This window comes from Syzygium oleosum, unplaced genomic scaffold (genome assembly GCF_021117445.2).
Source record: "Syzygium oleosum isolate NSW1041296 unplaced genomic scaffold, Sole_v2.1 Sole_v2.01, whole genome shotgun sequence".
In the NCBI taxonomy this organism is placed as follows: domain Eukaryota; kingdom Viridiplantae; phylum Streptophyta; class Magnoliopsida; order Myrtales; family Myrtaceae; genus Syzygium; species Syzygium oleosum.
Genome location: NW_026607485.1, coordinates 27,950,536 through 27,964,529, shown reverse-complemented (window position 1 = coordinate 27,964,529; position 13,994 = coordinate 27,950,536). Strand labels below are relative to the sequence as shown.

General features: G+C 42.7%; 2 protein-coding genes across 5 annotated transcripts; both read right to left on the bottom strand.

Moving 5' to 3' along the window:
• Positions 1 to 2,526: 2,526 nt before the first annotated feature.
• LOC115689955 (fructose-bisphosphate aldolase 6, cytosolic-like) lies at positions 2,527 to 5,809 on the bottom strand. The gene is made up of 3 exons (XM_056316380.1): positions 5,720 to 5,809; positions 3,725 to 3,952; positions 2,527 to 3,550 (listed from the first exon to the last, which is right to left on the bottom strand). The coding sequence occupies exons 1-3, from the start codon at positions 5,745 to 5,747 to the stop codon at positions 2,649 to 2,651; spliced, it is 1,158 nt and encodes a 385-aa protein (XP_056172355.1). The 5' UTR covers positions 5,748 to 5,809; the 3' UTR covers positions 2,527 to 2,648.
• A 2,588-nt stretch (positions 5,810 to 8,397) lies between these two features.
• On the bottom strand, positions 8,398 to 12,090 carry LOC115689960 (F-box protein At1g70590). Of its 4 annotated transcripts, none has more exons than XM_056316375.1 (5): positions 11,365 to 12,087; positions 10,620 to 10,753; positions 9,835 to 10,017; positions 9,456 to 9,624; positions 8,398 to 8,662 (listed from the first exon to the last, which is right to left on the bottom strand). In XM_056316375.1, exons 1-4 carry the CDS (start codon positions 12,035 to 12,037, stop codon positions 9,457 to 9,459), a joined length of 1,158 nt encoding a protein of 385 aa, XP_056172350.1. In that variant the 5' UTR covers positions 12,038 to 12,087; the 3' UTR covers positions 8,398 to 8,662; position 9,456. The 4 variants fall into 4 exon arrangements, with proteins under 4 accessions (XP_056172350.1, XP_030472032.1, XP_056172347.1 ...); XM_030616172.2 differs by lacking the exon at positions 8,398 to 8,662 and adding an exon at positions 8,668 to 8,923; XM_056316372.1 differs by lacking the exon at positions 8,398 to 8,662 and adding an exon at positions 8,668 to 8,923 and having other exon boundaries at positions 9,452 to 9,624; positions 11,365 to 12,086.
• Between the last annotated feature and the right edge of the window lie 1,904 nt (positions 12,091 to 13,994).

Genomic DNA, 13,994 nt, shown 5'->3' with positions numbered 1-13,994 from the left:
CTATCTAGTCTATCCTTGCTGAATTATGGACTCTCCCAAACGGCGCGAGAGAAAGAGAGAGAGTCAATAAGCAACTATTTGCAGCGGGCAAAGCTAATTACAGCATAGGAATTGTGAAGGGCCCCGCCATTTCTTGATATGTGATGGGATTTTAAAATGAGTTTAGACCGTAACTTAGTGAAGTGGGTGTTATTGATGAACAGTCTCATCTAAATACTTGCTCTGCTCATTGCTGGAGGATGCATATGTTTTGCTCATTGTTGGTTGCATTGACCTGATCCAAGGTTCATATTCTACACTGAGCCTAAGCCGATATGGAGTGGCCCGTAGCGCATGGTGAATAAGCAAAGTTTGTGTTTCTCCCTTGTTGGACTACCTGCAACATTAGTATACTCTCTGATTAAACTCCGTCTACCATTTCAAAGTTACTCTCCATCATGAAGCGAAATGCCTTCCGATTTCTCCCTCTTCAGATTTCAAGTACAGCCGAGTACGCAAATTCCTAGTGTTCCACCAATCCTTTTCACACGGTGGACCGCTCCTTTAAGGTAAACTGTAATACACGGATTATACTTCGCATGGGATAAGCGTCAAATTAGCCTGTCTTTTAACACATAAATTGATTCATTTCATAAGCAGATTGATATTTCTATTTTAGGACTCTCTGAGAAAAGCTTTGTCAAAACAATAATGTTCATAATGATGATAGTAACAATAATAATTTCCACAAGGGTCGACGTGGAATGAGGATGCCAAATAATTTGTGTTACCAGAGCGAAACAAATTTGCTTAATCTTGCGGGAAGAGCGAGAGAAAGATCGGGCAATCGTGTTACGCTTTCCCTCTGCACATATTACTGCCTCCAAGCTTCAGGAATTACATCAATTCCTGGTGGTTCCATCACAACTCTGCTTTGGCACTGTATGTGTTGGTCGTGACTCCGCTCATCATAGAACAGACTCCTTTTACTCAACAACAGATCAGAAGGAGACCAAACGTGCCAGACTTCAGCATGTAGAACATTTGGATGGATGACCGAATTGCAAATTTCAAGTTTCAACTGTCATAATTCACAAAAATTCCTGTGACCAGTTGTTACTTTACGAGCTGCGAGTGTTTTGAAAGGACTTCAAACCCTCTCGACATCAAATCATATATCCACTTACTGTAAAACACAGTTGGGAAAACTACTTGCAAACCTCGGCTTCATCACAGTGCAGTAAGGGAGCACAAGCGGGAAAACCATCATCCAACAACTAGGTCCACCGTAATGTCACTTTTGCCCTCGGAAACTTGGATGCTACGGCCCTAGTCTTAGGGAGAGCCCGACACATATGGAACATCAGAAATGAGAATCGAAGGAAGTCGTACAGGAAGCGAGTTAATAATACATTCAGGAGATAGCTTAAACGGCAATCAACTGTCGCCTCTGCTCTTAGCATAAGCAACAGAAGAGCCTATTCCATGCAATTAAACTTACCTGCAATTTGTTTGGAATTAGTCACTGTCATACACTCGTACCGCAAATAATGTGCCACCATAGTCACTCAAATTATTAAATAAGATAGCTCGCAGCTCTTCATAAATCAATTGCATCCTGATATTTTGCGACCTCGGAATTCGCAGTAAATTGCTTAGCCATCATCTTTGGTACATGCCATTGTTACTTATCTAAGTTGAATTCCACACAATAGACACTAACGCAGTTTCCTGAAAACGGTTGAATGTGGTCAGCAAAGTAATTTTTGGGACAAACAAACTCCAAATTATGAATGTCGGAAAATTTCGGACTTGGGATTTTAAGGTGCCAACACCAATACCCATGCCCGGTGATACTGTCTGTTCTCTAACAAAACCTTTAAGTTTAGTACTGCGAGCAAAACAGGACTAACAAGACCGAGCACTGCAAAGATGAACTATGGCTTGTGCTATTGCTTCCCCTGTTTCGTCAAGGCCAATTCTCACCATAAGTTAGTGGCTCTTGAAATTTTGATCTGTCTCTGACTCGGTCTACCCTGTCCACAACTCACCTACCCGCCGGGTTTGATGTTCTTCAAACCTCCAAAGAGACCCTTCCCTGTGAAGGCGAACAGAAACTTGAAGCATCCGAGTATCAAATTAACAATTTCGGAGTCTTATTATTGCTAAATTCATCTCTAAACAAATCTATCTACAACACCGTATTTTGGCAAAGGGCTATAAATTTGGTGCAATGGTACTCTATGCAGTTTTAGCATTTCAATAGCCTTGGGAGTTTAGATAGCCTTGGTGTAATGATGCAAGCTAACATTTTTAGTGTGCTATGATCTGTGTAGATCCATGTCTAAGAGTGATGCCAAATCTAGGTGAAAATTTACAAGGCCTAGGCCATGAAGATACTCAAAAATCATGTCCATTCAATGTGAACAGGAAGATTAGTTGGGCTAATGTTCTTCCAGCAACACCTGATACTGATGATATGCACTCGCAGTACATACAAGAATGAGCATCGATTATCTAAAGAGTCGATCACCACTACAAGCATGGTTTCTTAACAACCAGCAAACATTTATTTATACACAAAAGCATCCATATACATAAAGCAAGCAACATAATAAAGGCTAGGAGTAGAGCATTTTGTCCTAGATCCGCATTTAGTACTTTCAGTTTTAAATATGGAGAGAACCGGAAGTGCCCTCGACGAGTTGAGCTTTGCCCCTGTAAGTTCTGAGGGTCGCCTTCTCGTCAAGTTGAGCTTTGCCCTTGTAAGTTCCGAGAGTCGCCTCCGAGTTTGCCTTGCATCTCCTGAGATATGCGGCCCGTGCCTCACAAATGTTCTCTTCCATTCCGGCCCAGGCCTTCAAGATGCTTTGCTGTGGGGCCTGACCGAAGGAGAAGGAGAGGCTCCATGGCTTCTTGCCTAGGAGCTTGCTTGTGGCATTGAGATTGAGGCCTCTCCTTGGCTTCTTGCCCTTGAGCTTGTTCATGGCATTGAGGTTGAGGACGGCCTCCCCCTCGTTCTGCCCACCAGACAAGAACATGATGGCTGGAACAACAGCAGGCACGGTTCGCAGCATGGCACGGACGGTGTACTCAGCAATGACGTCCGGAGCAACCTTGGGGGCTTCCAATCCAGGGGTGACCATGTTAGGCTTCAACAAGGTTCCCTCGATGAGCACACGGTGGTCATTTAGGGCCTTGTAGCAAGCGACGAGGACACGCTCCGTCACCTCAGCGCACTTGTCAATGCTGTGGCAACCATCCACCAAGATCTCAGGCTCCACAATGGGGACTAGGCCGTTCTCCTGGCAGATAATGGCAAACCTCGCCAGTCCATTTGCATTCTCATTGATGGCAAGCAGAGATGGCTCGCTTGAGCCGATCTTGAACACAGCACGCCATTTGGCAAAGCGAGCACCGGCCGCGTAGTATTGTTGGCATCGCTGAGCAAGGCCATCGAGACCCTGAGTGGTGGTCTCGCTATTTGTGCCAGCGAGCTCAACTGTGCCCTTGTCAACCTTAATGCCAGGAAGTACCCCAGCTTCCATCAGGATATCTACGATGGGCTTACCTGCACAAATACAATAATTCAGTGAATGAGAAAATTACATAAAACTGTAATCCTAGACTCGAAATGAACGTGTATGCAGATGTCTCGCAAGCCAAAACATCATGATGAGCTTCTCATCTACTCATTTCGAGACAACTGAAGATCGGCTAAGAAAATGCTATTGAGAACACTGACCTTCAGCGGTCTTCTGGTAGAGAGTTTCCTCGGACAGAATCGCTCCACTAAGGTACGCGAGAGCTCCAAGAGTGGTCAAGAGGAGTTCAAGGAGGGTATGCATGGGGGACTCGACAGCTTCAACGTTGATGTCAAACAACTGCTTGCTGATGGTGCCAGTCGAATCATCAGCAACGAGAATACCCTTTCCAGGGGTACCGAGGTGGTCAGCATAGGCGATGAGCTCATCTACATAAATCCCATAAAGTCCTCACGCATTAAAACTCTATAACATTTTGACCAAAAAAAAAACTCTATAACATTGTCCATCACCACCGTGTCTTAAATATACACATGGAAAGAATAATCACATCAAAAAAGATAGACTTGAAACGCCGGCAAAGATACGACACATCGTCGATGAAACTAAATTGAATTGGGCGAAAGCTTGGGTTAAATTATATTACATCTAGGCCCGTCAAACAGGTGGGTCGGGCCGGGTTTGGGTCAGGTCATAGATGGTCCGACCCGAATTGACCCATTTAACCCGTTTTGACCCATTCATTTGCAATGCAAGTTTCTCGACTCATGCCCGACCCGTCTCGAGATTCATTTTTAGCATTTTTCCAGTATAACAGTATTTAACAGGGCATTAGTAGGTCTTAAATCTGGAACAAGATTGCAGAAAATCACAGTATTTCGAATCATTTAACAACATGCCCTAGACTTTTGAATGAGCAACACAGGCATGCCTAAAGCAAATCACACGAACAGACTTTTCAATAATCACCAAAGTTAACTTTATCTAGTCAAAACCCAGAAAAAAGACGAGTGAAATACACTCTAATTCAGAGTAAAAGAAAGCTTTCACTTAAACAGCTTATCAGGAATCTCAGTGAGTTACCATCCACATTATATTTGCTGGAAACCACTCTCACTCAACCTCAGAGCTCAACTTGGCAACCAAGCAAACATTGCAACTAATTGACTCGATTCCTTGCTATCCTAGGAATATAAACAGGAACACGCAGGAAGTTCCAGATCATTGTAGACAAATACTAATGAAGACAACACTCATAAAACTTAAGGATGGCCAAACATATGTACAAAAACTTCACATCGTCGATGAAACCAAATCAAGTCGGGCAGAAGCTAGGGTTAAATTATATCACATCTAGGAAGAACAGGATCATGATTCATGAGTAGTCAAGGCAAAGCCTTGCACAGAAAAAGAGTTATAAACAGATTGTCGTGATTGGCTAGATCGACAATATCTTCCTCCAACTACAGACACGTAGAACTTGAATCCATAGCACGCAACGTTCAACTACCAGTAAAAGCCGCTACAAATAAATTCAGCATCCAGAGAACAGATAAGAAGGCCAAACTAGAGCAGATCAAACCAGACACCACTTTTACTACAGATAAGAAGGCCAAACTAGAGCAAACCAAACCAGACACCACTTTTACTACAAATAAACTAGAATTCGAACTATGGCATGAGTAAACGAGATCAACCTTCTGCAATCAGGTGTCGGGCTACCATTGGCCCTCGCGCAAAAGATGAACAGTAATAAGAAGGGAAAAACCGGAATAAGCCAGAATAAGTGAGGGCAGTTTGGGAAGAAAAAAGTTGGTTTCAACATTCCTAATGTTGGCTTTCGGCCGAAAGCCAACATTGGGAATGCTTGCCAAATGGTAGGGGTGTAAACGGTTTGGTTTGGTTCGATTTTCTTGAAAAACCGAACTTAGGGTGTACCCTTGAACCGAATCGAATCTCGCTCGGACCCAATATGAACGGAACAAAAAAACCGGTTCGGTTCGGTTTGGTTCAGTTCGGTTTTCGGTTCAGTTCGAACCGAATATGAACTGAATATGAACTGTGACAGAAATCGAGCTAGGAAAAAACAGAACTGTCGACCAACTAGAATACTATGTAGACCAAACTCGACTATCCAAAGGAAGCAAAGCGTGTGCGCGCAGAGAGAGAGAGAGAGAGAGAGAGAAAAGGAGTACAGTGGTATTTTCCCTTGAAGCACGACATGTTCTGTTTGTTTCGGGCGATCTGATGATTGAGAGAAGACGAGAGCAGCAGAGTACGACAAAGAACTGAGCGTGTCGAGAAAACGAATGTGTGTTGGGCCTTTTATAGAACTGGTGGGCGCCTGGGCGGTTGGGCGAAACTCCGAAAAAGGCAAAAGGAGAAATCGATGCCAAAATTTCAAAAAGGTAATGACAATATTAAAATTATTAAGAGAAGGCACGAACTTGTTGGGGGTGCCCCAAGTTACCGACAGCATCGTCTTAGTCGACATCTGCCTTTAACTCTTTTGCCGCCCCTTCTCCGCCCACTTGGTGGTCTCATCTTTGACTCGCGTGTGACGTCTCTGGCATTTTCTGCCTGGTCGGATGGCTGGACCAAAAAGTGTAAGGTTTTGTAACTGTTTTAAAAGTTTAAACCTATTTATCTAATCGCGTAATTTAATATTTAATTATTCTATCAATCCCCTTACGCTTCTAGAGCGGTCGAACTCAGGACTTCCGAGATTTTGGTGGGATCACCGCCAATAATCTCCCTCTCTTACTAAAAAAGAAATCATTCCCTCTTTATCTTCCGGAACACGTTGCAAAGTTGAATCAATCTTCAGAGAGTAATTTCTCTCGTGACAATCCGATGGTATCGCCTCCGGTCAATTGATATCTTCTCTCGATGGGTCACTCGAAGAATATCTAGGATCGAGGATCGCCGGTATCGCGAGGGAGTCACGTCCCCCGGATTGCGGGACGCAACGACGAAATGGGGTCCAAATTTTCACAAAGTATTGTTTCTCCCCCTCGCGGCTAACATACGTTACGAAAAAGATTTTAAATATTTTTGGAGTCGATATTACTTCCGCCCACTTTGCTTTTTGACTCGGCTTTTAATTTTAGGTACCTTGAAACTTTCTTCATGCACGAAAAGTTGATAGATATTTTCCTCATGATCGGTCGTGAATCATGTCGTTATTCTCCATGAGTTGGCGGTGGGAAAGCCATGTGGAAAATCCTAGTTCTACTTTTTTTATATAGTGAATGGAAAGGCCATTCCAATGGCCTTCTGATTTTTTCTCGAAGTAGACATCAAAGTTGGCCCCCCCGTCGTGAGTCGATAAGACTATGCACTAAGTTCTTAAATATCTCATCGTCGATTAAATTCCGGCGAATGTCTTAGTTAAATGTAGTTGTAACTCTCAAATCATTGTATTTTATGTTACTGCATTCTGTCGTCGATTAAATTCCGGCATAATTTTATTTTCTTTAATGTTGATTAAATTTCGTTAAAGCACATCTATCAGTTCTTTTGTGTTTATGTGATTTTTCCAATCCAGAGTCACCGCATAATTGCCTCCTCTTATAAAAAAAAATCGAAGAACGACTTTTGGTGAAAGGTATTTTGTCGTCGAGTCGAATTCTGACGAAAAATCTTTTTGGTACGTCCGGTGGGACGTGCAAGAGCACTAACAAATCTGATCACAAAATTTTCACGGCAAGAGCACTAACTTTATGGATGTAATTCACCAGTTTCCTCTGCACGCTTTCATCAACGACAACGCGAAGACCCACGCAAATAATGTGCCACCATAGTCACTCAAATTATTAAATCAGATAGCTCGCAGCTCTTCATAGATCAATTGCATCCTAATTTTTTGCGACCTAGGAATTCGCAGTGAATTGCGTTGCCATCATTTTCGGTACGTGCCACTGTTACTTAATCTAAGTTGAATTCCACACGATGGACACTAATGCAGTTTTCTGGTAACGGTTGAATGTGGTCAGCAAAATAATTTTTGGGACAAACAAACTCCAGATTATGAATGTTGGAAAATTTCGCACTTGGGATTTTAAGGTGCCAACGCCTATACCCGTGCCGCAATATTTCCTTGGTTCTCAAGGAAAGCTGCTCCGAATTTTGAGATTGATGGTATGCATCCTGATAAAAAGATCAAACACGCTAATCAGAAAAATTGCAATCTCAAGATGCTTGCTGATACTAGCTCTTGGTCTTTTACAGGGCATAATAAGATCAAGCAAGGTTGGGTTGGTGAACCTGGTCGCTGATCGTAGAATCGAGAGATCGGTCGTGAAGCTCAACGCTATGGATTTTCAGGTTCTCTAGATTTGTATATGCATATTATACTCTTGTAGGATGGTTTATCCCTTTGAATTTAAGAATTTATGAGAGATTTTTCTCCGACTTTGCGCTCGTGGGCGCATGTTAGCGAATGGGTGATTTGTGTTTCTATCGTTTCTGCTGTATCACTGAACAAAACATAAAGAATAAAAATCAATCCAGACACGTTATTTCAATTACTACGGTTTTTGTTTAGGAATTCATAAAGTTTAGTAGGTTCACAATTTGGAGCTCATGTTGACCATAACTCGAAACAGTCGAGTTTTATTAGAGACGAGCCCGTTGCTTTTAAGAATTTTGTGGGCGCAATTCAATTTCCATATGGAGGCTCTTCCCCTGCTGCCTCTTAGGGCAGGAGAAGAGATAGTTGTTAAATGTTATAATTGATTAGGATTTTCAGATTTTGTTCGATTAAGTGTTTAGTGGGTGCGTACCAAAAAAGTGGATTAACATAAAAAAGACTCCTAGCAAATTTTTGAGATTTAAAGGGAAAAAAGAAGAAGAAGATAGGACCACATCCAGGTGATGAACACTTCCTGATTGGGTAGTGGAATTACAGCAATTCCTGGTGGTTCCCATCCACAGCTCTGCTTGGCACAGGATGTGTTAGGCCATAACTCCGCTCGCCATTGAATAGGCTCTGTTTATTCAACAAACAACCGGATTCATGATCGATTTCAGGAGGAGGCCAAACTTGCAAGACTCCTATGTGTAGCCGGATCGAACATTCGGATGGAGGACCGGATTTGCTAGTTTCAAGCTTCAACAATCGTCATTCACAAAAATTCCTGGGACCATTTATGGCTTTACTGAGTTGGCAAAACTTATCTTACAACCAGCAATAGGGTTTCATGTGGAGCTCGACCCTCAATCCATCAAACCTTACGTCCGCTTACGACAAAGCACACTTTGGAAACTACTAGCAAAAGATCAGCTTCATCACAGTGCAGTAAGGGAGCACAAGCAGGAAAGCCATCAACCAGCAGCTAGGCCCATCATAACAGTCCCTTTTGCCACCCTCAGAAACTTGAATGCCCACGACTTTAATCCTAGAGAGAGCCGGACACATATGGAGCATCAGAAATGAGAACGGAAGAAAGTGCTACAGGAAAACGAGTTAATAATACATTCTAAAGACAGCTTGAAGAGCAATTGACTGTCGCCTCTGCTCTCAACATTTTTTTCAACAGAAAAGCCTATTGCATGCAATTAACCTTATCTGCAATTTTCTTCGAATCAGTAACTATCATATACTTGTACGGCAAATGATGTGCTACAATAGTCAATCAAATGATTAAATAAGAGAGCTCGCAGCTCTTCATAGATCAATTGTATCCTGATTTTTTGCAACCTATGCATTCTGAGCGAATTGCTCAGCCATCTTCGGTACATGCCATTATCGATCCCACGTGAAAAAAGTTGACCCAAAAGCAATGCACTCTGTGTTTGGGTTTACCACATTCACCTAGCTAAGTTAACTATGGTGAAATCCATCTAAATACTACTAGAAGAAAAATAACTGAGCTGCCCATATATTGCCAGTAGACGGTAATGTATGGACTTAAGTTCATAAATACCTACCTCAGCGAGATGAAGGCAAAGCACGCCAATTGTCAGCAAGAAGCATCACACGATCACGTGATGGTGCTGACAGCTGTTGGAGAATTACATTCTTCAGGTGAGCTGCTGCTCTTTCGCCAGCCCGAGTAGCAAGTTCCAAGTATACAACAGCTTTCAGCATCTCACCCGCCTGCAGAGGGTGAGAAAGTCCCCATCAGTCTCTGTAGTCCCTTAAGAGAGCAAAGTCCAAGTAAGCAAAAACTTATAATACAGTTATCAAATGTCCATTCTCAGACATCATTCATCCTATTAAAATGGTAAAATGAAACATCCGGATGATATTGGGTAGCTTAATCACACTGGTTGATGAAAAAAAAAATTTCCTGTGATTGTTACATACTGAAAAAAGGCTCAGCCCGTGCTCAAATTGAGCTTTGCTGTGACCACGATCAGCTGCTCGCTTCATCCAGCTTCTAGCTTGTCTCCGATTTCGGTGTAAACCCTCCCCAAATGAGTAGCAAAGTGCAACATTGTACATAGCACGCACATAACCACCTTCGGCAGCTTTCAGATACCATCTAGCCTATGACAAAAGAACCTGATAATTAAAAGCGACGAAATGATAAAAGAAAGAAAAAAGAAAGCAGTGGATCTGTCAGACACATGCGAACTCTTCTTTGATCATGGACACTAGCGAACTATTTGCAGACAGTCTTGCAAGATAAAAGGACTGCGGGACACATCTACTGCTTCATTATTAGCCTAAACTTCAACTTAAATTCACCAAGGTTTCTTCTTTAACTTGTAATTTATGATGTTCAAATACAATGAAAGAATAGGACAAAAGGCAGCCTATTGCAAGTACTGAACTCTCCAGCCCTCAACTGCATTAATCCATGTATACATCTGATTCTTCAGTATGTTCAAACGCCACCATTGTTAAATGCACCAAGTTTTCAGACAAATGAAGCACAGACTCGAAATTAGGATTTTGAAAGCAACCAGCAAAAAAACTATGTACAGTTATTAGACAAAAAAATTGTGCCCAGAGCAGGAGAAGGGGAAGGGAGGAAGGGGTGGCTATACATTATGTCAGAAGCTCATAAGCACAAGAAACTTTCTTGAATTTTAATCAGCCACACAGCCTTCCAAAAAATAAGGCCAAAAGACAGAAAAGCAGTATACCGCTTCCACTAAATTACTATCCAGGCCACAGCCTCGATGCAGGCAAAGTGCCAATTGGTACTGAGCACGGACATGGCCAGCCGTTGAAGCTAGCTGTAACCATTTAATAGCTTCCTCAGGTTTTGAAGGTTCAACTGCAAGCATGCAGAGTAATCATAAGAACATGCATAACAGACTTCGGCAACCGAACCACAAGAGGGAGTCATAATTTAAAGCGACAAAAGAAGAATCATGAGCAGAGTGACCCCCAGAAAGAAGGGAATTTCGAAACATAATAGAGTTCACAAACGCATTGAGAATTGAAAGAACAAGCCATTTGCCATATCATGCACTTAAGCTGTCAATCAGCTCGGTATACGTTAAAAAACACCTCCTTCATGGAAATGGAGAAAATTGCTCTCGACAGCGAACCGATTCGACGATGTTCCATTCACAATCCTTCAGGCCTCCGCTCTCAGCAAGAGTATGATCTCAATTTCGAAAACCAGGAAAATCAACAGACACCAATCTCTTCTAGTTGGACGTTTACCAACATTCCTGACGGATAATGCTTTGCTAAATGGTTGGGAAGCAAAAGTTACACCAATCTCATCACATCACAAGTCCCCAGATGCAATCTTAACAAAAAGAAACCAAAGAAACAATCACGAGGCACAAACACTAACGAAGTCTAGTCCCTTTTATCTTCTTCAGCTCAAAGAAGCAATATTTGGTTAGTGCAACTACCAAATTACTAAACCCTAACCTTGCAAGCAAGCAATCCCCAAATTGCACTGCCCCGCCGGATCACCGAGCGACGCGGCTTTTCTGTACAATTCGACGGCGGCCTCCTTCTTCCCCATCTCCCAGTACATCAGGCCAGCATCGACCATGGCGAGCGTGGACCCGCGCACGGCCCCCTTCAGGAACGACTCGAGGGCCTTCTCCGGGTTCGCCCGCGCCCCGCCCCGGCCGTGCTTGAACCGCTTCCCCCAGTGGAGCAGCAGCATCGCCTCCCTCAGCGGCCGGAGCGCCTCGCTCCACGACCTGCACGCCAGCGACGCCGCCCGGAGGTTCGACTGCGAGAACGAGACGGCGATCCTGGCGAGCACGTCGTACGGCAGTGCCGCGAAGTCCCGGGACGGCGCGGGCTCCGGCGATCCCGAGGGTGGGGCCAGAGCCCGGCGCGAGGCGGGGCTCCTGAGCCCGGACGGCGGCGGCTTCGAGGCGTGCCGGCTGGAGGAGGCGCGGTCGGTCCGGTGGTGGCGGACGAGCTTGGCGGCGAGGTTGTCGGCGCCGCAGCCGTCGAATGGGAGGGCGGAGAAGCGGGGGTTGTCCGAGCGGTGCGGCCATGTTCGCTGCTTCATCGCCGCCGCGTACGGCTGATGCCGGGATGAAGATTTCTTTCGGGAGAAAGGAGGAATCGGCGTGCGGAGCATTTTCCTCGAGTCTCGCGAAAACAGTAGAGACGCGATCTTGTCATGCCACGTCGTTTAGCTTTTAAATTTGGGATAATAATGCAAATAACCCTGAACTTTCGCCTAATATGCGTTGCGATTTTTGAAATTTTAATTTATGCGATGTGAACCCTAAATTTTTTTATACATATTCAATTTGATCCCTGATTGTCCTTCCATTGATTCAACTTTAGAAATAATATTGAATATTTTCATATAGTTCATGGACTAAATTAAACATGTGCCAAAAATCTAAAGACCACATAAGGACTATATTGCTTATTGAATCAAAGTTTAGGAACCATTTATATTATTTTTCCATTAAATGTTGCCATCGATATTTTTCATGATAATCGTAGACACAGAAAAAATCTAGGGATGCATCATATCACGAATAATGAATAATTTGAAAAATAGTTTTCTAAATAGGGTTAACACCACCAAAAAACCCAAACTGGTACACGTGTGATAATTTTACCCCGAACTTTTTTTTTTACCACCAAAAACCCCAAACTGGTACACATGTGACAATTTTACCTCGAACATACCCCAAAAAACTCCAAACTGGTACACTTGTGACAATTTTACCCTGAACATACCACAAAAAACCCCAAACTGGTACACATGTGACAATTTTACCCTGAACTAAAATTTTAATATTATTTTTTTATTTTTTCGAATTTTTATTAATTTTTTTTGTTTTTTTTTCTTCATTTTCAATCTCTGGCCGGTCGCCGGACCGGCGACCGGCCAGAGGCGGAAGCCGGCGAGGTCGGCCTCGCCGACTGCTAGCGAGGGCCACCCTTGCCGGCGTCGGGCGAGGGCGACCCTCGCCTGAGTTGGGCGAGGGCTGCCTTACCCGGATCTGGCGAGGGCGACCCTCGCCTGCATAGGGCGAGGGCTACCCTCGCCTAGGCGGGCGAGGACAGCCCTCGCTCAATGCCGGCGAGGGCGGCCCTCGTCGCCCTCTCCGGCTTCCGCCTCTGGCCAGTCGCCGGTCCGACGACCAGCCATAGGTTGAAGATGAAGAAAAAAAAATAAAAAAATTCGAAAAAATAAAAAAATAATATTAAAAAATTATTAGTTTGGGGTAAAATTGTCACGGATGTACCAATTTGAGGTTTTTCGTGGTCAAAAAAATAGTTTAGGGTAAATTTGTCACGGGTTTACCAGTTTGGAGTAAAATTATCATATGTGTACTAATTTGGGATTTTTGGTGACAAAAAAAAAAGTTTGGAGTAAAATTGTCACAGATGTACCAGTTTGGGGTTTTTGGTGGCAAAAAAAAAAGTTCGAAGTAAAATTGTCACACATGTACCAGTTTAGGGTTTTTGGTGGTATTAACCCTTCTAAATATGATTACTTGTATCTTTTACAAAAATGAATAAATTGAAGAAAATTTTTACTATTCACAAGATTGTTTAGAAATTAATTATTGTCGATAATAATAATATTTTTTATTGACTAATTATTTCAAAAGATCATTTTTTGAAAAAATATTCTTTAAATCATTCATTTTTCGAAAAACAGATGGAACTTTAATCCTTCCGAATCATTTCTCTTATTTTCTCTCAAAATTATTCCAATCATTTTTTTCCTATCTAATCATCCTACCAAACACAGTGAAGTTAATAGACCTAAAAATGAGATATATATAGTTCAGGAATTCACTCATTTATCCTATTGGTATTTAGGCTTCCTCATTCTTGATAACGGCATATCATTGAGATGTACTTTTCAATTTAATTAAATAAGTGAATACGCATTAATATCTTTTGGAGCGTATATCTCATTGCTCTGACATCTTTTTCCAGGCAGTCTGTTTTTTTACTCTACATAAATTTTTGAATGGAATAAACCCGAAATTACTAGAAAATAGAAGCAATCAAGTAATTTAAGCTCGTCTCAAATTATTTGTTGCATTGCAAGAAGTTTTAGA